At 40.7% G+C, this 24,312-nt stretch overlaps 1 protein-coding gene across 4 annotated transcripts in view; it reads left to right on the forward strand.

Moving 5' to 3' along the window:
- dab1b (DAB adaptor protein 1b) overlaps nucleotides 1-19,173 on the forward strand; it is a 70,501-nt gene extending 51,328 nt beyond the window's left edge. The window contains exons 1-13 of one of the 4 annotated variants that reach the window (XM_079614100.1): nucleotides 111-237; nucleotides 324-422; nucleotides 3,745-3,876; nucleotides 3,958-4,077; nucleotides 5,661-5,699; nucleotides 6,896-6,955; nucleotides 7,175-7,234; nucleotides 8,555-8,611; nucleotides 14,344-14,443; nucleotides 14,572-15,096; nucleotides 15,181-15,278; nucleotides 16,280-16,382; nucleotides 18,074-19,173. In XM_079614100.1, the coding sequence (XP_079470226.1) occupies nucleotides 139-237; nucleotides 324-422; nucleotides 3,745-3,876; nucleotides 3,958-4,077; nucleotides 5,661-5,699; nucleotides 6,896-6,955; nucleotides 7,175-7,234; nucleotides 8,555-8,611; nucleotides 14,344-14,443; nucleotides 14,572-15,096; nucleotides 15,181-15,278; nucleotides 16,280-16,366 (1,476 nt within the window). In that variant the 5' untranslated portion in view covers nucleotides 111-138 and the 3' untranslated portion in view covers nucleotides 16,367-16,382; nucleotides 18,074-19,173. Of the gene's footprint in view, nucleotides 1-110; nucleotides 238-323; nucleotides 423-3,744; nucleotides 3,877-3,957; nucleotides 4,078-5,660; nucleotides 5,700-6,895; nucleotides 6,956-7,174; nucleotides 7,235-8,554; nucleotides 8,612-14,343; nucleotides 14,444-14,571; nucleotides 15,097-15,180; nucleotides 15,279-16,279; nucleotides 16,383-18,073 lie in introns of those variants that run through there. The other 3 variants (XM_079614098.1, XM_079614099.1, XM_079614101.1) reach the window with 3 other exon arrangements.
- Nucleotides 19,174-24,312: the final 5,139 nt, after the last annotated feature.

Raw genomic sequence — 24,312 nt, forward strand, 5'->3', positions numbered from 1 at the left:
AAGTGACCATGCAATGTGTTTAGAGTTGCTTTTAATAATTCAACAGAGTGAATAAATTGATCTGTTTCTTTTCTGCCCTCAGAAGTCAGAGAAAATTGCAAACTAGACACATCCCTTTCAAATGTTTAGAAGTGCTGAATGAGTAACAAGAGTGAACTTACAAACTATGCAGAACAGACACTATGTACCATATGCAAAACCCCACTATTCAAAGTCTGTCACCATATTGCTGATAAAGTGAGAATTCACCTTTACACTATGTTTTTATCCATGCTTGCTTGTAATTCTTCTCATGCTTATGTTTTTTCCGTTTATTGCTGCAGGGAATTGCTGCCTCGGCACGATCAAAAGGAAACCACAAACAGAGAATATTCCTAACTGTGTCTTTTGGTGGAATCAAGATTTATGATGAGAGATCGGGGGTAAGAGTTTTCTAGAAGTGCATTCTAGTGTTATTAGTGTTATGATATCTGGCAGTTATACAAGCCATTTTATATGAACACATGTGCTGAATATCTGCATAACTGTGATTCATCTGTAGGCAGGAGACAGCAGGTAATCACAGCCATGCTGATGTTCAATACTACTGCACAATCCTGGCTTCAGGTCATGGTTTTTATGCCGCTTTTGGGGATTTTTTTTAATGTAAGATATGCTGATGCGTAGACAAACATAAATCCTGAAGCAGATCCAGGCAGGTGGAGCTGGGGGAGGTGGAGGGTGTCAGAGGAACTTGCGCTTATGGGCTAGTTTACAGAAAATGCTGAACCAGGCTATTTAAATCTTGACCAAGGAACCTCATTGGCTGCTGAATCAGCAGAGGCCAATCAGCTTGTGTCGTGTTGTAAATTATGCGATTGCTTGCAGATTACATGTAAGATTACATGTAAGAGTTTCATGACTTAACTAGATATGTCTGCAACACTCACCAAAAAAAAAAGTTGGAAAGGAAGGCATGTTTACCACTTTGTTTGTTACATCACCTATCGTTTTTCTTGTACTCATTTGGGACCCGAGGATACTAAGGCCTTGTGTCCACCATGCGTTTTTAGCCAGCTGAAAACGCCGAGCTGTGGGCGCTTGAGTTGGTCGGTGTGGGATTAGTCCCGCCCCTTCTTCACTGTGATTGGTCGGTTGGGTAAAAAGGGACAGTGATGTACGCTGCGTTTTACCTCTCGGTAACATTCTTCAACTCTCGGTCAGCGCTGCAGCGTTAAAAAGACGCTCAGTGCCTCGTTACGCTCATGCCGCTTTAAAAACGCGACGCTCCCATTGAAAACAATTGAAAAAACACGCCAGCCGCATGAAAAAAACGCTTTGGTGGACACACGGCCTAATTATTGCAGTTTTGCAAGTGGAATGTTAACCCATTCTTTCTTGATACAAAGTTGATACTAAGTTGCACTCCAGTCCATGGCTGTCGTTGTCTGTTTCTCCTGTTCGTGATGCACTATTCGTTTTTAATAAGGACAAAATCTGGACTGCAGGCCAGTCAAGCACACAATACTGTCTATAAAGCCTTTAAAAGGCATAATGTTATGTTGTAAGGTGTGTTAAAGAATAAAGCAAGAACTGAATCCAGACAGCGATCTTTTAATGCATGGAAGCATGTAAACTGATCATCTCCAACTCCACAACTGAACTGAACCACTTCTGGTCTCCTTCCACGTTCCAGCGCATTGAGTTACACTGCCATCTAGCGGTCATTCACAGATTCACTGTAATTCACACAACACAGCGGATGGATGAAAAGATGGCTGTAAAAACCCCTTGTGGGCTTCACAGTTTGGAACAATCTCTGTTGCGTTTAAAGGGGTCATGACATGAGAAACCAAATTTGCCTTGATCTTTTGGTATATAAGAGGTCTTTGTACCATTAAAACGTCCTGCAAGTTTCATAGCTTAAGACGTCCTCCCCATTATAAACGAATCATTTATTTAATCAAGCTCTAAATACAGCTCGTTCTGGATCCATGGTAAGAAGTGACGTCACGGTACGAAGTGACGTACCAGCGTTTGCATATGACCGCCTCCAAGACAGCTACGCTTTAAGCGCAAGGCAACTACGCTCATTTCGTATCATTGTCGCGCCCGCGCGCTGCGCGCCTCACAAGCGTTCAGTCGACGGACAGTGAGTGGGTCTGTGTACAGGGAAATTACGATGCCACGCAGATGTGCTGTTCCTGGATGTGGACAAACAACATCTTTGAATACGCTGCGAAGGATCCAGTCGTCAGGGAAAAATGGATGCACTTTATTTTTTGCAGACGTCTCAGTCACGGCAGTGTTAGTTTAAGCGTGTGTTCTGTACATTTGAAGGATGACTGTTTTGAGCTTTGCCAGAAAACTGTTGCTCAAAGATAAGTCCGTGCCGACTATTCTGGGCTCAACATCGACGACGCAAACTGTAAGTAATGTATTTAAAACTTTAAACTACTTTTTAAATACGCTGAAAGATCCAGTCGTCAGGGAAAAAATGGATGCACTTTATTTTTTGCGGACGTCCCAGTCACGGCAGTGTTAGTTTAAGCGTTTGTTCTATACATTTAAGGATGACTGTTTTGAGGAAAAAATCCCAATATGATGCTTGGCTTTGCCAGAAAACTGTTGCTCAAAGATAAGTCCGTGCCGAATATTCTGGGCTCAACAACGACGACGCAAACTTACTTTTTACCATGGCTAATATAAACACATTTGTATAAGAGAATCTTGAAAATATGTCGCCTTTCTAGTAGGCCTACATGTGATAGAAAATTAAAAATGTTGCCTTTATCAATGCTGCATCTTCAAATATGGCCTGTGCATGCATTTTTGTCCGTGGTACACCCTATCATTTCATTGAAATTAGTTAAATAATGTTAAACTGTTAGCTAATCCGTTTTCAAGTGTCTCGGGTTAATTTTTTTTTATTAATTCAAAATAGTTTCACTTTCCATGTGGACACGAGCTGATCCAGTCTTCGTTGTTGTGGTGATCGTTCATTTTCCTCTGATTCTGGCTCAAACATAATAAGGTTTTATCATTGCAAGAGCCATCGCTTCGCATGCATCACCCGCTATTAAACAGTTGCGCCGAATCCGCAAATGTTCTGGCTGGGGGCGTTAATAATTGATGCATAGGCACTGACGTTAGCCAATCATAACAGTGGGCGTTAACACTGAACTCTTAAAGGGGAAACACCCCCAAAACAGACTGTTTGAATCAGAGGATGAGAAACACGGTGGGAAAAGGTCATAAATCACTACATTTTAAAAGTTTTTTGTAAAAAAAACTATAGTAATACTATATTTGCACCTAAGGGAACATAATAATGAAATAAAAAAAACCATGTCATGACCCCTTTAAGGAGATTGTGAATCTCTGTATGAGACACAGACGTGTCTCGCTGCAAACCCACAGAGGACGGAATGATGTTGAATTAAAACTGAATTATCCTCAGTGTCAATTCAATGACTTTCCTGCATGTTGAATGACTGATGAATATTAATTAGGTCTTTGATAAGTTTCCAACATTACAGTTTTAGCAACCATCAGGCGGTGATGCACACAGCTATACAGTGCATTCAGAAAGTGCTGAATGTTTGAATTTTTCAATCTTCAATTTGATCTTTATCAAAAACCAGTGGACTTGTGAATAGAGGCATGTTTTTTTTTTTACATGTAAAACTGGTAAAAAGAAAGTGTCCTTGTTTTAGTAACGGTTCCTTACATATATAATGATGTGATAACCTCCCCAATCCTCAGGTTTTACAACACCATCACTCTGTACACGAAATCTCCTACATTGCCAAAGACACGAGGGACCATCGCGCCTTTGGCTATGTGTGCGGTAAAAAAGGCAACCACAAATTTGTGGCAATCAAGACAAGCCATTCGGTTAGTTGTTAATATTCCTAAATGAATCTTGCTTGTTAAAAGTGGCACTATTTGTCTATAACGTCAGTGATCCTCTTGTAGGCAGAGCCGGTTATACTGGACCTGCGTGACCTTTTCACCCTTGTCTATGACATCAAACAGAGGGAGGAGTCACAAAAAAAGTCTCAGAAGGACAAGCACTGTGAACAAGCCATCTACCAGGTGAGATCATGAACTAAGTCAACAACGTGATTTATAAATTGCTAATGACTCTTTTTGGCAAAATTCGGAATATTTCTTCTGTCCATACATGCTTCATGCCATACAAGGTTTCCAGAAATGACATATGAAATATAAATGATCATTCAAGAGGGTGTTTTCCTCTGACACAATTGCTGTAAAACATTCCTTAAAGAAAACATTGACAACTTATTGAGATCCATCCATCCATTTTGCAGAACGATTGATCTATGTAGGGTCGCAGGGATACATGGCCAACTTATTGAGATGGTTCAGAGATTTATCAAAGTTTACAGCTCCTTTTAACTTGACTACAGCTGAACAACTGTTCCATTGTTAGGACTGTATACCAACATGTTAAGAATACAAAAGAATACATTCCTGTAAATTATGTTTACAGCAGCACAACTCTTACTGAAGATAGTGGGATATTCCAGTTTCGTCACTAATGTCACTGATGATTTTGTAGAGGGGAGGAAAAACAAACGGTTTATTTTTGATTAGTTTTACAAGTAATTCATTAATGATAGAGGGATATACTATCAACCCTGCCTGTTTATCGGCCCATTAATATCAGCTATTAATGATATTTGAATAAAAGATGACATTCTAGTGTCTGTTTGCTCTAATTCCATCTCTAAAGTCCCCCTGTTGTCAATTGTATCCCTTAACGCATCTTTGATCACCAAAATTACATATTTAAAAGTTTTTTCCCTTGAAATGTAAGTATTCGCAGTTCTATGAATATGCAAATGAGCCCGCCTCCACTCACTCACTCAGCTCAGAGATTCACTCGTTGACTAATCAATCTGATTGGTTACAAGGTAGTTTGTGACGTCAGAAACACCAGCGATTTCAAACCGTGTTTTTGAGACTGTCTTTGGTTCACTGCAGTTTCAAGCATAAAATACTCAGCAATGCTGTCGACTTGTGAACTTACACATGGTTTGTCTTAAAGCATATTAAAAACACCACATAGACACATAAACAACATTAAAAACTGGATTTTCAACACAGGGGGACTTCCCCGTCATTGACAGAAAGAATCTTCAATCCATGTTTTCACTGTTATAGTATATATGGTAGGGGGCGCTGTTACGCATCTTCTGAAAGAGAATAGAACCTCCTGATCAAAACACAGGTGAAGAAGCAGAAACAAATGATAGACGTTTACTTACACACATGTAAAATAAGGTGATCATCAAACATTAAACAACATCAAAACTGCCTAACGTTACTGAATGAAATGTCGAACCCATGAAGAGGAACGACTGTGAAACTTTGATGATCTCAATCTGCTTAATCTGTGGATGAAATATTTGTCAAAAACACGATTTCCTCAGCTTTTTGTTCAAAGTGTTGCTTTTTCATGAAACTTAGCCACGTTCAAGTGTTGATAAAAAAGAATGCATGAAGATAGAATAACTTTTTTTTAGCAGAGGCTCTGTTCGTTCTTTTAATATATTGCATGTTCAGATATTCATACAACAAAATATTCTGGGGGGCCATGAAGTTTTTGTGAAAAAACTTCCAATAATGCCTGTTTTTCTTAATGACTGACACAGACGATTCTGGAAGATGAGATTGATGATCCAGTCTATCAGGTGAGTACTTGTCAATCTCAGTTACCATAAACTGAATCTGATTTAATTAAGAACTAGCACTGTATGTGATTTTATTATCATTTAACTCCTCCATTTAAGTGTTGCTGATATTGTTTGCACTCGATGCTTACACAACTTCTGTTAACCATTCAGCTCCTGTCATTGGCAGTGTATTGATATGCAGTCATGTTTTGTGGTTGTGTGTATGTTCTACTGAGAGTCGTAAACAGCCCCACTGGATGCACTGATGTGTTGAACCCAGTGCTCTCGCGCTCACACTGAATACAGACAACTTTAACCATCATTTTAACATCCTTATTTTATCTCCAAACAGAATCCCTAAGATAGAAGCTCTCAAAATTGGCTTAGTTAAGCTTTAAAACATTTGCATCAGTTTGTGATGGGAAAAGTCCAGTGTTTTTACCTGTTGAATTATATAATTATTGTCCAGAGAAAATGTTCTTGCTCAGGAGACATATACCGCCCAGCCTACACGACTTCCAAAGTTGTTGGATTGCTTTTCAATTTGCGCCGATGTCAGTTCCAGTCAAAGCATTCGTATCAAAGGCAGGACTAGATATTTAACCTGCTAAATGTCTCTCGGGCATCTCTCAGATCATGTCTTTCTTTGACACTTCACACCTAGCGACTGTCACTCACGTGAACGAGACATGACTTGCCTCTGATTTCAAGCGTTCAATCTCTATTAACTGCAATCAGGGCATTGTGTGTCGTGTGTGGGCAGTATTAATGAAATTGTTAGTAAAGTATCAACTTCTCATATTTGTAGATAGATTTCTCCTAAAATTAGGAGAAATAAAAACGTACATTAATGGGATATTAGTAACAAACATACATTAAGAGTATAGAGATGGAAAAAAAAATCGAAAAGCAACATTTTAGGAAAATTTGACATATTGAGATTTCTGACTTTTGGTATCTTGGCATCTCTTCTGAAAATGGGAGACATTTTGAGGTCTTTTTTGTGAGAAGTTGGAGAAACAACAGAAAAATAACTAAGAAATGGATGAGATATTGTTGATTTTCTATCCTGTGGAAATAAAGAGGGCCAGCCATAAAGATACAAAATATATTTTTTTATGGATAAAGAGTCATCGTTGAATGTTCTTAGTGTTGTCTCTGTCTGATTGGTTCCATATGGGGCCTTTCTCATTTTCTTTCCCAACTCCTTGTAGTACATTGTGTTTGAAGCTGGACACGAGCCCCTCCACCAATCAGAGGAGAGCGTTTACCAGGTACTTCCTCGAGCCACTCCCCTCTTTGCCCACACTTCTACAGATATAGCATCACAAAGAAGGGGGAATCTAAAAAAAGATTTCCTCTAATAATGCCTCCCCAAATTAAACATGTAAAATGTCCAATAATCTGTCAGATTAAAAGTATACTCTAACATACCTACAATATATATAGCCTTGTGCAGTAGCCTTGTGTTGTTAATTCACTATAATTTGTAGGTCCCCACAAGTCATCAGAAAGACGGGATCTATGATGTTCCAAAACACCATCTTATGAGTGTAGGTTCTGTCATATCTCAAACATTCGCTCAACATCCCCGTCCCTTTCTTCCATCAAACAAACCTCTCAGTGTCCTTCCCCCTTCTTCGTTTCAAGATCTCAAGGGATTATTTCTGAGTCCCACAGCGAATTGAAAGCGATTACTGTACTAAAAATATGTCTTTGTTCTTGTACACATTGTGGGTCTTTCTTATACAAGGGAAACGGATGAGGGGGAAATAAAACAGAGGTTTGTTTTTGGGGTTCACCTCTAGAATGGATGTGCTGCATGGATTTAGAAAAAGTTAATGTGACAGTGTCAATGCATTATGGTTACACTTTATTTCGATTGTCCACTTTAGATATTCTACTAACTATAAGCAACTTTTAAGTACATGTCAACAAAGTTACTTATTGTTAGAAGAATGTCTAAAGTGAATGTCTAAATTGAAATAAGGTGCAACTTGCATTAATGACAAGTATTTTTAATAAAGTTTTTTGGACCCAATGAAATAAAGATGATGATTGGCTTGAACAACAACATTCATATTTTTGAAAATTACAGAAAGAGGGATGTCTTCCTAAAATTTCTAGAGATTATTATTTTTCTAACAATCTTATCAACTAAGATCCATGCATTCATTGCAAAATCCGAGACAGATCTATGAAAGTCAAAGCAGAGCATTGCTTTCACCGGAATGAATCCATGTTAAATGATTGTTATCAATCCATTTCACAGAGTGTTATTGCTTGTCTGTTCATTCAGTCGGAGCCTATCGAGTGCCTGGAGCTAATCTTTGCATAAATACCAGTCACGCTTCTGCAATGTTTGCGCACACGCGCCAAACATTGGTCTTGCTTGAATCGTTGAGTCTTCTGGTGTGCTTTGCTAGCTTTACTATAGAACATCACCATTGTGTTGGTTTTCTTTTTTTTATGTTTTACATACACATTGGGTTCTGGTTAAATGGTTTGTTAAACTGGTTAAAATTGATCATCCACCTCATTGCTTGTACCTTCAGTTTAGTTTTTTTTAAATGTTTGTCGGCTGATTCCCTTCAGTTGTTGTTGTCCTTCAAATGTCATCATTGTCTTCATTGAAGCCTTCCCCTGTTAATCACTATAGCATGTGTAGTAGTTACTGTATTTATACTGTTGAATCATAATTCCACTAACTGATTAATAACTATTCCATTTGTGAACTGCTCTCCTCAGTGAACACTAACTCAAAATCATAACGTAATCTTTGAACTTATGCAGATAGTTGTAGTTGTGTGTTGTAGAATGCCTTCCAGTATGGCTTTACATATTCTTTATCTTTCTCCCTGAATGTATTGCAGAATATAAACCAGTTTGATCTTTTCGGTGACATGGCCACCCCCCCAGACATCCTTTCAGTAAGTAAACACCAGGAGAACAATCAACCTTGTGGTCCGCCTCACTTTATGCAAACTGAATAAATTTGAATAAATTCCCAACTTATGTTTGTTAATGCGGCTAAAAGAACCTCACTCCCACTAAACCACCAGTTTGCGATGACCTAATTATATACAATCTGAGTATACATTATATTAATAAATCTATATATACTGTATATATATATATATATGTCAAACTGAATATACAGTGGGGAGAGCAAGTATGTGATACACTGCCAATTTTGCAGGTTTTCCTACTTACAAAGCATGTAGAAGTCTGTAATTTGTATCATAGGTACTCTTCAACTGTGAGTGACGGAATCTAAAACAAAAATCCAGAAAATCACATTGTATGATTTTTAAATAATTAATTTGCATTTTATTGCATGACATAAGTATTTGATACATCAGAAAAGCAGAACTTAATATTTGGTAGATAAACCTTTGCTTGCAATTACAGAGATCATGCGTTTCCTGTAGTTCTTGGCCAGGTTTGCACACACTGGGGATTCTGGCCCACTCCTCCATACAGACCTTCTCCAGATCCTTCAGGTTCTGGGGCTGTCGATGGACAATACGGACTCTCAGCTCCTCCAAAGATTTTCTAATGGGTTCAGGTCTGGAGACTGGCTAGGCCACTCCAGGACCTTGAGATGCTTCTTACGGAGCCACTCCTTAGTTGCCCTGGGTGTGTGTTTCGGGTCGTTGTCATGCTGAAGACCCAGCCACGACCCATCTTCAATGCTCTTACTGAGGGAAGGAGGTTGTTGGCCAAGATCTCGCGATACATCCATCCTCCCCTCAATACGGTGCAGTCGTCCTGTCCCCTTTGCAGAAAAGCATCCGCAAAGAATGATGTTTCCACCTCCATGCTTCACGGTTGGGATGGTGTTCTTGGGGTTGTACTCTTGGTTCTTCCTCCAAACACGGCGAGTGGAGTTTAGACCAAAAAGCTCTATTTTTGTCTCATCAGATCACATGACCTTCTCCCATTCCATGCCGTGTAGTTCTGGGCTGATCCCTCACCTTCCTCATGATCATTGATACCCCAAGAGGTGAGATCTTGATTGGTGCCCCAGACCGAGGGAGATTGACCGTCATCTTGAACTTGAAGGTTCTTTGGGGTCGAACAGCAGCAACGCATTGGCATTGGAGGCCCATTGGCTTAATGTCTCTCCATTTGGTGTGGTATGACTTTAACCCCAGTCTATGTGTTGGCAGTTAAAGTCCCCTGCATAGATGGCGGGTGCAGGTGCCGGTGGGAGTGATGCCATGGTCAGCATTGATGGTGGGGGCTTGTAGACATTGACAACCGTTGTAGTCTGCACCTTAGTGGACAGCCATTCGATACTCAAGCCTGGTGGAGATTGGCCAGTGGCTGTCGAACTAAGGTTGTTCCTTACAAAGGTTGCAAGTCCATGCTGTTTGCTGTGGGTAGACCCAGCAAGCTGAAAACCGGGCAGTTTGAGGAGGTTATCATTGTCACAGTGTGTCTCCTGGAGGAGGACGGCTGCTACTTTGTGGGAGTCAGCGGGATGGTAGATGACTTCCATTTTAGCGATGGTAAGGCCCTCTACATTAAGTTGGAACACCGACAGACCTTGGTACTCGATGGTCGGGATGGTCACTCGTCCTGACATGGACGCACCATGTCCCTTCGGTCTCTTGCACCTTGGTCTGCCAGCTAGATGATGACTGGTTGGCGACATTAGTTTCGCAAGCTGGTCTTGCACCATTTCTTGCTACTCACGGAGGAGGCCACGTGAAGGCTGTCGTCATCTCCTTCAAAGTGTGATCAAGGGTCGCAATAATCCAACGCCTCGCTGTTACTAGCTGGGGTGCAACTGCCAAGGTGCTTCGAATATCAACAGTAGCTCTCGTCTTCTCCACAGCTGAATACTGCGCCCCAGCCTGATGCAGAAGCCCACACGCCAGGAAACTCGACACTGCCATAAACACCGCTCTTCGGACTATAACTGGCTGCCTGAAATCTACCCCTGTCTACCATCTGCCAACACTAGCGGGAATTGCCCCGGCCGGCCTCCGACGAGAGGCTGCTACCCTTGCTCTTGCAAGGAAAGCCCAAAGATACAACTGGCATATCCTGCATAATACCACCACAACAGCACTGCCTCCTCATAGACTGAAGTCCCGCCACCCGTACAACAAGGCGGCACAAGATCTGCTCAGGTCCATCCCCGAGGACCTGTCTACAGAGGCATGGCTCGCGGCAGCCTGGAAGCAGGAGTGGGAGTCAGCAGGGCCCTCACGAATCCACCGTTACATCCATGACCCTGGAGGCGGTCTTGAAGGAGAGGATCTGCCACGCCGGCAATGGACTCTGCTAAACCGCCTGCGAACTGGGGTTGGACGTTTCAAAGCATCGATGAGGAAGTGGGGCCTGGAGGACAGAGCAGTGTGTGAGTGTGGGGAGCCAGAGCAGACTGCCGAGCACATTATCACCACCTGTCCACTATATAAACCACCCTCGGAGGCCGGCCTCTTCGACGTGGGACCTGAGATGAGAACGTGGCTGAGCTCTACTGAGCTGGACATTTGATGACGACACACGAAAGAAGAAGAAGATCTTGAACTTCTTCCATTTTCTAATAATTGCCCCAACAGTTGTTGCCTTCTCACCAAGCTGCTTGCCTATTGTCATGTAACCCATCCCAGCCTTGTGCAGGTCTACAATTTTATTATTGATGTCCTTACACAGCTCTCTGGTATTGGCCATTGTGGAGAGGTTGGAGTCTGTTTGATCGAGTGTGTGGACAGGTGTCTTTTATACAGGTAACCAGTTCAAACAGGTGCAGTTAATGCAGGTAATGAGTGGAGAACAGGAGGGCTTCTTAAAGAAAAACTAACAGGTCTGTGAGAGCCGGAATTCTTACTGGTTGATAGGCGATCAAATACTTATGTCATGCAATAAAATGCAAATTAATTATTTAAAAATCATACAATGTGATTTTCTGGATTTTTGTAAATCCAGTCATATATATATATAGTTACAAGTCAGAATAAATTTAAAGGGCTCATGACATTAAAGTGGTCAAATTTTTCTTTTGACATATAAGAGGTTTTTGTACCATTAAAACATCCTGTACGTTTTATAGCTTAAAACAGGGTTCCCACGGGTCCTTGAAATCCTTTGTGAAAATTTGTGAATCAGGAAAAAATAATTCAAGGTCCATGAAAGTGCTTGAATTTATTTTGTGCAAGAAGTTTTCTGGAAAAAATCCATATTCCCTACGGTCGGCAAATGTGTTATTTTGCCAACGCTTCGTGGCCTATGCATACTAGCTTGCTTGATTTACGTTACTTACACTTATTACACTTATTTACGCGTTACGTTAAGTGTTTCCTGCGTGAGGTACTTTGTGTTGTACGTTGCCATGATGTTCATGCACGGACGAAACTACTATGGTATTGAACAATGGTTTTGAACGTTTGTTGTTGGACACAACAAATGTGTCTTCACATTAAGTCATTGAATTGGAGGGTATTGGACCTGGAAACTCTTTGAAAGGTCCTTGAATTAGAAAAGTTGAATTTGAAGTTAACCATTCCAAGGTGTGGGAACCCTGTTAAAACGTCCTCCGCATTATAGTCAAAGCATTTATGTAACCGAGACATACTCCACACGCCCAAGTCTTCTAAAAACAGGACAAATGGAAGAGTGAAAGAAAGTTTGCTTTGGTTGTCCAGTTTAAACAGCTCGTTTACATCTCTGTACATACTTTAGAAGAAGCCAAGCGTTGAAAACAAATAGAAGGTTTATTTTAATGGTGTCGTGGATCGTGTCGGAGGCTTATATGTTTGTTCAGAGCATTTGACTGAAGATGGTTTTGTAAACGAGGCACGTTTGTGGACCGATGAAGCAGCCAACTGTATTGAATCTGACAGCAGCTGCATTATAAACCGTAAAGTAATTACATAAAGCTTTTTTCTGTAAATGGAAGTTTTATATGGACAGTGTTTTTAACCCTTAATCACTGTTTGGGGTCAGGGTGACCCCAATGGACTTTTCCTTCATTTTTTAAAAATGTTACCTTCATCTCAGGGGCATGAAACTCAGTGACTTTTCCTAAATAATCTATCTAAACATGCACAAAAAAACTGGGCTTGATTTGGTTGTGTGTAAAAATGTTTTTACCGTTTAAGGTGTTTGGGGTCAAAATGACCCCACATTGAAAATGAATGGGAAAATGGAAAAAATGACTTTTTTTATTTTGTTTGTCAAAAAAATAAATGTAAATCCATTATAAATCTGAAAATTTCTACAAATAAACCAAGGTCTGGTCCTAGAGCATAAATAAAAAGTAGAACGAACTTTCTATCTTATACACACACACACACACAAATGTATGTGACTGCAACAGAGAGCATTTTTACAGAAATAGGCCAATAAAATAAACAAAACTGGCATAAATCTAAAAAAAATTACATTTAAATCAAGGTCTGGTCCTAGAGCATAAACCCGAAGTGGAACGAACTTTCTATCTCATATATAGAAATTGGCAAATAAAATCAACTAAACTGGCATAAATCTGAAAAATGTCACATATGCAACATGGAACAAGCTTGTACACACACACACACACACACACACACACACACACACAGAGGGAAAGGGCAGATAAAAGAAAGATGAAATGTTTCTGCAAATGTATGTATAATAATTTGCAAAAGCAGATAATTCAATTTATATCTGAAAACAACAACAAATTCTAACTCTGACAAAACTACAGATTTTTTATTTATTTCAAAATGTTTAAATAAATATTCACAAAATATATATATCATAAAGTTGTGAGGAGAAGGTGAAGCATCAAGAAAAATGAAGTGAAAGTGAATGAGTCTCTATGGCCCTCTATTGGATACATGTGGTCATTGCACTTGAATTCCTTAACTATAAGAAATAATGTTTTTCTACTAACCTATAGATGGCAGTATTATATCCCTAACACAGAGCAATGTCCAAAAACTATTTAGATTTAATTAAGATGATCATTTAAGTGATTTTTTCTTTAAAAAATATTTTTTTATGAGCCAATTTATGGCTTAGTTATGTAATTGCGCAGAAAATAGGTAAAAAAATAAAAAATTTCCACAAAAACACAGCATAAATGTATAGTTGAGAAGTAAATAAAAAAAATTATATATAGTTTTCCATATAAAAAAAATTATATTTCCCTATACAATCGCTCTTTAAAAGTTTGGGGTCAGTCTGACCCCAAACATCTTAAGTGTTATCCTTTTTTAACAGTGATTAAGGGTTAAAATACTTACTCGCATGCAATAGCAAGTGGGCGGTGATACTATTTCCTATGGAATGATGTTAGCCAATCACAACAGGCCCTTTACTTACCAGCCTTATAGGAGATAACGATTAAAAACGGACCATTTCAGCTTTTTTTTACACATATATTTGTTTGTTTTTTGTGGAAAAATTAACGTTACAAGTGAACCTCAAGGAACATATTGAAATAATTGAAATGTGATGACCCATTTAAATGTAAATTCTGACTATACATAGTTTATATCATTTATAATTTTGAGTAATTGTTTTCTGATTAGCTCTCCTAGTAATATCACAGTGATATCTGTAATGCTCTAATATGTTTTATTGAGTCTGCAATGCATTATGATACAATAAGGTAAATTATTGTAGAGTCAAATATAAAAAATGACACCAATATTCATCACAGATGCCAGCGTCGCCTGCTACCACAGTGGATCCTGGAAGGAGACGGCGTCAGCTCCGGCCAGAACTCCTTACTCATTTTAGCCCACCGCCCGTGCCCTCGGGTAACAAACACGGCAAATGCCATTTCTATTGAGAGTTACTTCGTTCCACTGTAAAATGTATTTTTCATCTAAGTGCAGCCAATTTTAAAACAGTGCTATCAATGAAACTGGTTGTTCTTGCTTCCCAGGTTATATGACCATGAGTACTATCCAGGCTGCTCACTGGACCCAACAATCGTTTGCCTCCCAGGCTGGTCCAATGGCCTTCGGGGTTCAGGCCCCATTGCAAGTGGCCCAGATGCTTCCTGGAGGCCAGCCTGTGATTTGGGGTCAGGCTAACCTCTTCCACTCTCCAGCAACTGGCCAGCAGCAATGGGCATTCGTCCCAGCGCAGACAGTTGGCATGGGGGCACATCCAATTCCAGCCGCAGTGCTTCAGGGTCTGGTCCCCATAGCTGCCATGCGCCCCCACTCCTGTGAACCTCCCGAGGCTTCGTCCAACATCATGAGTCCTCAGCACTTTGTAGACTCTACGCACACCCTAAACACGGACCCCCAGGAGGAATCCATAGCTGTTCACATTTGCACGAGCAAACTAGACACTGCTGCACAGCCCTCTGGGAAACAGATCATGGACTGCACTGCTGAGCTTGACTTTTCACAGATGAAATTGACTTCAGGGTCATTGATGCCATCATCCCCAACTGACTCTTGTGAGTTCAAAACAACATACGGCCAACGGTTGAGATTTATCATGTGACATGCATTATTCTTACTCATTTGCACCCTTTCCATAGGTGCTACTCCTGGTCCTGAGCAGGAACCCATGCCCCCTTCAACAGAGCCGTTACTCCTGGCTGCAGAAGACAGCTCAGTCAATGAGACAGAAGTTTTGGTAATGGTTATGTTTGTTACACAAGAGATTTTTTGGTAAAACCTCATTTTGATAGTCCTCTTTAGATATTCTATTGACAATAAGTAAAGTTACAACTACATGTCAACTAACTCTCATTAGAGTATTAGTAGACTGTCTGCTTAAAGGGATAGTTCACTTTGAAATTAATTTTTGATATGTTTTAGCTTACCTCAAGGGCATCCAAGATGTAGGTGTCTTTGTTTCCATAGTATTTTAAATTTTGATATTTTTAGGTCAAACCGTTGTTGTCTGACAGTCATATCATGCAGGTCTATGGGGTCCACCTCAAAGAGCATACACAGAGAAGTCAAAATTAAACATGATTTAATGACTCGTAAATGTAAGTACACATTGATGGCCTAAGACACGAAACGAGCGGTTTGTGTGAGAAAACGAACAGTATTTATATAGTTTTTACCTCTTGTAATCACAGTCACGTCCAAGTACTCTGAGGGCGCGGGCGCTTCCTTCTGTGTGACGTGTACGCAGACTGGTGCATAGATATATATATACTAGATGTCGCATTAAAGACATTCATTCCAATGAACAGCCGTAGCCAAGGTGACATCTAGTGTATACATCTATGCACCAGTCTGCGCACACGTCACACACCAGGAAGCGCGTGCGCCCTCAGATCACTTTGGACGTGGCTGTGTTACAAGAGGTAAAAACGATATAAATACTGTTCGTTTTCTCACACAAACCGCTCGTTTCGTGTCTTAGGCCATCAATGTGTACTTACATTTACGAGTCATTAAATCATGTTTAATTTTGACTTCTCTGTGCATCCCTTTAATATCGGCTAAGTCTTTATTGTGATGCTCCTCCAACCGACATTCTACTGACTATAAGTGACTTTGGAAGTACATGCCAACTTATAATAGTCTACTAATACTCAACTAATACTCTAATGAGCTGTGATTCAGCTAGTTCTAAGGTTTTTTGTTTTAATCAATCATCTCATTCTTTATGTCTTACAGGAAGCCTGTGCTCAAACTCTGAGCACTGATGAGATGCCACCAGATGCTCAGATAAGCCTTCCAGACACTTCACAGCTAGATGCCTAAGAGAGATGTCTTCTGGGTTGGTTTCCTCTCTTGCTCACTTCCTTCAAAATAATATATACAGGGTTTACAATCCTCCTCCTGGAGGGTCACTATCTTGCAGAGTTTAGCTTCAGTCTTAATTATACACACTTGAACCGGCTAATCAAGGTCTTTAAGCCTTCTAGGCAAGTGTGTTTGGGCAGGTTGTAGCTAAACTCTTCAGGACACTGGCCCCCAATAGAGCAGGATTGAACACCCCTGTTACAGGGTTTACAGTGCAAGAAAGTTGTCAGTCTTCAGGTAAAGCTATTGCCTCTTAGGCCCTGTGTCCACCAAAGCGTTTTTTCAAGCAGCTGGCGTGTTTAAAAAAAGAAACATTTAATGGGAGTGCCGCGTTTTTTAAATACCATGAGTGTAACGAGGCGCTGAGCGTCTTTTTCACGCTGAAGCGCTGAGCGCTTTTTTTACAGGTCGCCGAGAGTTGAAGAATGTACAACTTTGGGTAAAACGCAGCGCTCATCACTGTCACTTTTTACCCAACCGTCCAATCACAGTGGAGGACGGGCAGGACAAATACCACACCGACCAACTGTCACAACATTCTTTCTGTACAACGACATCAACCAGCAGAGCTAACCGAACAACTAAACTGTGCCGCGGATATTCTGTACCATAGCAACGAAACGTCAACGGAAAAAATGCTGCGCTACCAAAACGCTCTAGCGCCCGCAGCTCGGTGTTTTCAGCAGAGCGCCGTGTGTCTTTGGTGGACACACGGCCTTAGGGCCAGATTTACTAACAGCTTAGCGCAAACCTTCTTTTGCCGTCAAAAAACTTCTGTCAGGATTTACCTAAGACAAGCAGTGAAAGATTAGCACTGAAAAAGGCGTGGACGGGGTTATTTTAAGTGATTTTGGGCTTGGCAGTTTACTGGTACTTGCAGCATTATTTAAAGCATGTCTTAAGGCACGATAAAGATATAGTTCTAAAAATCTTTCTCAATATTAAAGAATAGCAGAGTTCACACCACAGCTATAATGATAATGGCACAGAGAAACAATATTGTTGGAATCAGAACGATTTTATCCAGCCGATGAATGATAAAAATATTGACAGCCAATCAGAATTCATCCTGCTCTAACAAGCTCGAGCATTTCAAGTAACAGACAAGCACACGCTTATAATAAACAGAACGAGATTGTCCGCTGGTGTGGACGATATTATAGTTTTATAGATATTATAGTTCATAGTTATCGTTCTTGGTGTGAACGGGCCTTTAAACCAGATGCTAATTTGCGCAGCTCTTGGTAGATTGAGTTGATCATTATGGAAATGATCCGGCTGCGTCCGAGTTCTTTAATGTGCAGTAGATCATGCGCAGAGCTTTCCATTCCCATCGTCGCTAATTTGCCCTGTTTAGTAATGTTAACCACAATTTTTGCAGATCTTGGATCCAAACAAGTGTCTTACAGCAGTAGACCTTCCTTCTGTCAGTTTTAGACTCAGGTAGAATAGTTAACACAATAAAGGTTTTAATTACAGCTGTCTCTCATCTCTCATAATACTGTTAGAAAAACACACTTTGGTGTGCCAGTTCCTCAGAGGGCCTTTACTTTTTTTTAATCGCATCCCTCGTTTGTAATCGCAAAGTTTTTTTGGTCTCTCGTGTCTATATATTACTTTAACTTTATTTATTTGTTGACTAAACCTGTATTTGCTCATCCGTAGGAAGAGTCACCCTGAACAAAGAGAAGAGCACTGAGAGAATCCAAAAATCACAGTGATGCAGATGGGACGTAACATAACTGTGGGACATTTCACAAACTCTGATGACTGATAACAGAGAAAGTAAAATCTATTTTCCTTTAGTTTGCAATGGACTTGAACATAATTGACTGTCTACAAGTAGCCACTATCTATTCAAATGACTTCAAAATGAAATATTTTTTGTAAAATATTACTAAGCTGTCACAATATGGGAAAATGAACCAGTGAGATCAACGTTTAACTGCACTTGGAGATTCATTTCAATTGATATTTGTAATGCACAGATTTAGATTTCTTGACTGAGGTGATTTTATCACTGAGGAAGCTGTGTAGTTGCAATCTGCATATAAAGAAGACAAAAAGCATTGGTTAAAATAATGTTGCTTTTCTTTTTCTTGGAAGGAATTATACTGTATGTTGGCTTTGTGGTGAGGCTTCTTACAATGTTTTTCTTTTTTTTGAAAAGCAACTTGACAGACATTCTCTTTTAGATTTTATACAATGATATATGTTTATTTAAAAATGAACATTTTTAACAAGAATTTTCAAATAATTAATATAAAATATCAGGGTTGATGTTAGTTGTACTGACAAACTATTCCATTCTGCATTTTCCTCTGTGAATCTGTCGGAGTAGAAGGTCCTTGTTAATGGCTTCAAGTTTCATTGAATCAAGAAGTGTTGCAGATAAAGCGATTCAAAGACAGTTACCATCTGGATATCTGTCTATTTTATTACAAAAAATATCACTAGAATCAGTTTAATTTCTTTGTTGTACTGTAGTAATTTTCTCAAGTGACCCTTTTTGATGATAAAGTGTAAGAAAGTGCCATTTTAAGTTTTGTCCTACTCTGTATTGGTGCATTTTTAGTTTGCCTTATTTTGTCAAGTAAGAAAAATGAGTAATGATGGGATTAATAGATTGATATAAACTCCATTTGATTTACTAAAAAAACATGACTATATGTAGCTAATTATCATTAAGCTTGGTTCAATGATAAATCCTGAAGACTAACAGCAAATCAACTGAAATAAAGCAAATGTGTTGGTGTCATTGGTTAGATTTGTTTACATCACATTGTTTTATATTTACTGTCCACCTGATTTAACTTTTTCATTGGGCAAAATATAACTGTTTACATTATCATTTGGGATTGGGTAAATATGACCTTGATGTGCGTTTTCATAAATCACTCCACTGAACATTTTTGATATTATTTTAGATTTTGTATTAAGTTTAAGGTTGATTCTTCCACAAACATACGGTATAAGATTCAATAGACTGTATAACTCATTCAGCACATGTTCATTAAAATTCACTCTCTGTCTGAGAAAAAGGAGTGTAATTGTTTTACTTTGTGAGAAATTGTTAATTTTCTAAACATCCTAAAATTTTTGGATGTCATATTTTCAGCTGTCTATACAGGTGCTGGTCATAAAATTAGAATATCATCAAAAAGTTGATTTATTTCAAGAATTCAACTTATTATAGACTCATTACATGCAAAGTGAGATATTTCAAGCCTTTATTTGTTATAATTTTGATGATTATGGCTCACAGCTTATGAAACCCACGAAAAAAAATTCCCAGAAAATTTGAATATTTCATGAAATCACACAGTACTTACACAGTAATACCATGGTCATTGTACCAGGTTTTGGTTCTTTTGGCAGTGTGGGCCGGTGCAAATCCTGCTGGAAAATGAAGGAAGCATGAAGTGCTCTGGACATGTCCTGTAGACGGCTGTGCTGACTCTGGATTTAATAAAGCACAGTGGACCAAAGTCCTCTTTTCTGATGAGAGCAAATTTTGCATCTCATTTGTAAATCTCGGTCCCAGAGTCTGGAGGAAGAGAGGAGAGGCACAGAATCCGCGTTGCTTGAAGTCCAGTGTAAAGTTTCCAGTCAGTGATGGTTTGGGGTTGCGTGTGTGTGTGTGTGTGTGTGTGTGTGTGTGTGTGTGTGTGTGTGTGTGTGTGTGTGTGTGTGTGTGTGTGTGTGTGTGTGTGTTGAAGTGAGAGCATTGGCTGATGGCTATGAGTTAGGTGTGGCTGCTAACTGTCCTTGCTGTCTGTTTTTTGGTCTATCCTGAAGATTTATTTAAATTAAATAAACATCCCCTTATTATCCCCAAACCTGCAATAATTTGTTAAATAACACATATACTTTATGTATTTAATCTCACTTTATAAACCAATGTCTTTGCTGCTGATCTTCAGTGATCCAATTCAACCAAACTAAGCAAAAAGGACTACCGGTAGATACTATATGTCACATTTGTGTTTCATTTTTAGTTTTTATTGCTGAAAAGGGTTGAAGTTTCTTCTCCTTTGTTCTATTCTTCCACGGTCAAGTGCTGCGTTCCAGTCCACTCGATTTTGACAGAGGGAGCGAGTCTACTTCATATGTACACTTCAGGCACCTATATGTCCCACAATGCAGTACGGTTGTGACGTCACCACCATGTTCCCTTAGTCTTGATTGGACTTCTATGTTACTTCCTGTCCTGTGTGCCCTGTTGTAGTCCTTTGTAGTTTTTCTCTGTTGATTAGTCTCCCAGCCATGTCTTGTGAATTTGTGATGCTTGTTATGCTCGTTTGCCCCTGTGTATATATAGCCCTTATGTTTCTCTTGTGCTTTGTTAGTCAATGTTTGGTGTTCCCCATAGGTTAAATTGGGCCGGAGCGCACCGGAGCTCCGCTCCGCCTCCTCAGGTCCACAACACACCCTGCCTGAGCTCAGCTCCGTCTCCTTCAGCACCAAATATTGTTATTCCACTTGAATTATTTTTCATCTACGACCTTGATGTAATTTGATTCTAATCAAAATGTAACATTATTGAAAAACAGATTTTTGTCAGTACAAAAAATGCTCAACTTTGACAAAGTCATTTTTATTGTTATAATTGTGATTTCATAATATGTAGATATGAATCCAACTAAAAACTAGTGAAAATATGTATTTTAGTCAAATAGCAAATGGTGTAGCTCTGCAGCCATCGACTAAAGTGATCATTTCTTTACTTTTAAAACGGCATTTTCCAAAAGATGGGCAAAAACACTAAACCATGTCAAATTATCCATATCCATGAACTTTAGAAATGTGGGTCTTTTATAAAGTGAATTTTACTTTTTTTTTTTTACTGTTTTTGTATAAAAAAATATTTATTTATTTATATAGCCTACATTAAAAAATATATAATAAATCCTCCTAAAACTATAAATCCTAAAAAAAACTTATGTTGTTTCAAAATTACATTTTGTTGAAACAAGTGACGCATCATCTTACTTGTAAATACGGGATGATTCCATATTTTAAGGGACGGGTGGCAACCCTAGTCAGCCTACGAACTGCTAGTGCGATCGATGGCCAAAAGGTTACTATAACTACGTGTGTGGTGAAGGTTGTTACAGCGTTGACACAATGTTGACATTAAACCACCGTTCGCGGTCATTGCTTTAGGTTGTGCCTAGGGTGTCTAGAGTCTAGACAACCACTGGACTACATCTGTTCTCGTCACTCTATAACTGCCTCAACCACGTTAAGTTTAGGACTGCTATAAGTCTGATTTTTAGGAAGGGAACCGCCAACTTACTTTTACATAGCACTAAACTAAACCAGGTATAAGTTACATGAACGAGTCAGGCAGTAAAATGTGTTTTTGTCAGTTTATGTAAACCACCCATAAATACAGTAGACCTGGGTGAATGTGGAAAACAAAACAAACTGTTTTGATGTCAACAGGCCCAGCAGCATGGGGTATGGCTCTGGAGTCAGTGCCAACACATTGCTTGAGTCCAAAGTTACATGAAAGCCTTATCTGGTATAGTCCATGGATACACTATAGTCTGTTGAAGATGAAGATGGTGGTCTCAATACAATCCTTGTGCATAAGATCCAAGAGATCCACAAGGTGAAGTAATGAAACAGTTTGTGAACGGAAATCCTCTTTTGCTCTCCAATGAATGAACGCCAGTACTATAAAAGGTTAGTGGCTACAAAAGAGTCCTTCTACAACAACAACAAAAAGATACAAACTTGACATTAGCAGTGCATCCAGTTAGCAAACAATCGAAAAGAACACAGAAAAAGTATGTGCAATGGTTACAAACTAATACAGAAACCACACTCAAAATATGTAGAATAAATTAATCTTACTTTGATTGAGCTGAAAACCAATGTTTCCCAATTAGGACTTAAAGCGGTTTGTGGTAACACAACAGGTAAGCCATGCTTCCTCTGCCCAACAAATCTGACTTGTTCTACTACCCATTTGGTTATATACCATCCACTAAAGCACCCTATCGGCTCTGGTGGAGTGGAGTGTAGTAGTAGTACACAGGCCTGAGCCTGTTACAACTCGTCACTGCCCTGAAGCGCGAAAATCAGCCTTTTAAATTTCAACCGCTCGTTGTTGGGCTCATTGCGTTGTCACATTCTTTATCGAGCATATGAGTATTGTGTTTCATTTATCTCAGCTAAATAAGATATGTAATTATTCAAACACAACCTACAACTTCATTTTCTAATACTAGTAGCTAGACTAATGTAGCCTGTTTAGTTTTTCATTGGATTTGTCTGCAATTTTAGTCTCATTTGTTTCTTTGCTCCTCTGGATTTGTTGATGTTTTACTGGACTGATTTTGGTTACCGACCTTTATCAACGAGCTTTCGACTACACTCCCCTGTCTGCCATAGCCTAGCAGAACCCGTTTTTTTTTCATTAAATGTTCTGATCTGCTTTTTATGCTTTATTTATCTTAAAATAAATGTGTACATTTGTTTATTTTGTTTCTAGCGTCAGCCCTCAGCAGTGGTAGCAGCAGCAGAAGCCTAGCGTCAGCCCTCAGCAGTGGTAGCAGCAGCAGCCCAGCGTCAGCCCTCAGCAATGGTAGCAGCAGAAGCCTAGCGTCAGCCCTCAGGAGTGGTAGCAGCAGCAGCCCAGCGTCAGCCCTCAGCAGTGGTAGCAGCAGAAGCCTAGCGTCAACCCTCAGCAGTGGTAGCAGCAGCAGCCTAGCGTCAGCCCTCAGCAGTGGTAGCAGCAGAAGCCTAGCGTCAACCCTCAGCAGTGGTAGCAGCAGCAGCCTAGCGTCAGCCCTCAGCAGTGGTAGCAGCAGCAGCCCAGCGTCAGCCCTCAGCAATGGTAGCAGCAGAAGCCTAGCGTCAGCCCTCAGGAGTGGTAGCAGCAGCAGCCCAGCGTCAGCCCTCAGCAGTGGTAGCAGCAGAAGCCTAGCGTCAACCCTCAGCAGTGGTAGCAGCAGCAGCCTAGCGTCAACCCTCAGGAGTGGTAGCAGCAGCAGCCTAGCGTCAGCCCTCAGCAGTGGTAGCAGCAGTCAGCCCTCAGCAGCCTAGCGTCAGCCCTCAGCAGTGGTAGCAGCAGCAGAAGCCTAGCGTCAGCCCTCAGCAGTGGTAGCAGCAGCAAAAGCCTAGCGTCAGCCCTCAGCAGTGGTAGCAGCAGCAGCCCAGCGTCAGCCCTCAGCAGTGGTAGCAGCAGCAGCCTAGCGTCAGCCCTCAGGAGTGGTAGCAGCAGCAGCCTAGCGTCAGCCCTCAGCAGTGGTAGCAGCAGAAGCCTAGCGTCAGCCCTAAGCAGTGGTAGCAGCAGCAGCCTAGCGTCAGCCCTCAGGAGTGGTAGCAGCAGCAGCCTAGCGTCAGCCCTCAGCAGTGGTAGCAGCAGTCAGCCCTTAGCAGCCTAGCGTCAGCCCTCAGCAGTGGTAGCAGCAGCAGCCTAGCGTCAGCCCTCAGCAGTGGTAGCAGCAGTCAGCCCTTAGCAGCCTAGCGTCAGCCCTCAGCAGTGGTAGCAGCAGCAGCCTTGCGTCAGCCCTCAGCAGTGGTAGCATCAGCAGAAGCCTGGTGTCAGCCCTCAGCAGTGGTAGCAGCAGCAGCCTAGGGTCAGCCCTCAGGAGTGGTAGCAGCAGCAGCCTAGCGTCAGCCCTCAGCAGTGGTAGCAGCAGCAGAAGCCTAGCGTCAGCCCTCAGCAGTGGTAGCAGCAGCAAAAGCCTAGCGTCAGCCCTCAGCAGTGGTAGCAGCAGCAGCCCAGCGTCAGCCCTCAGCAGTGGTAGCAGCAGCAGCCTAGCGTCAGCCCTCAGGAGTGGTAGCAGCAGCAGCCTAGCGTCAGCCCTCAGCAGTGGTAGCAGCAGAAGCCTAGCGTCAGCCCTAAGCAGTGGTAGCAGCAGCAGCCTAGCGTCAGCCCTCAGGAGTGG

Source organism: Phoxinus phoxinus (genome assembly GCF_949152265.1).
Source record: "Phoxinus phoxinus genome assembly, chromosome: 5".
NCBI classification, from domain to species: Eukaryota; Metazoa; Chordata; class Actinopteri; order Cypriniformes; family Leuciscidae; genus Phoxinus; species Phoxinus phoxinus.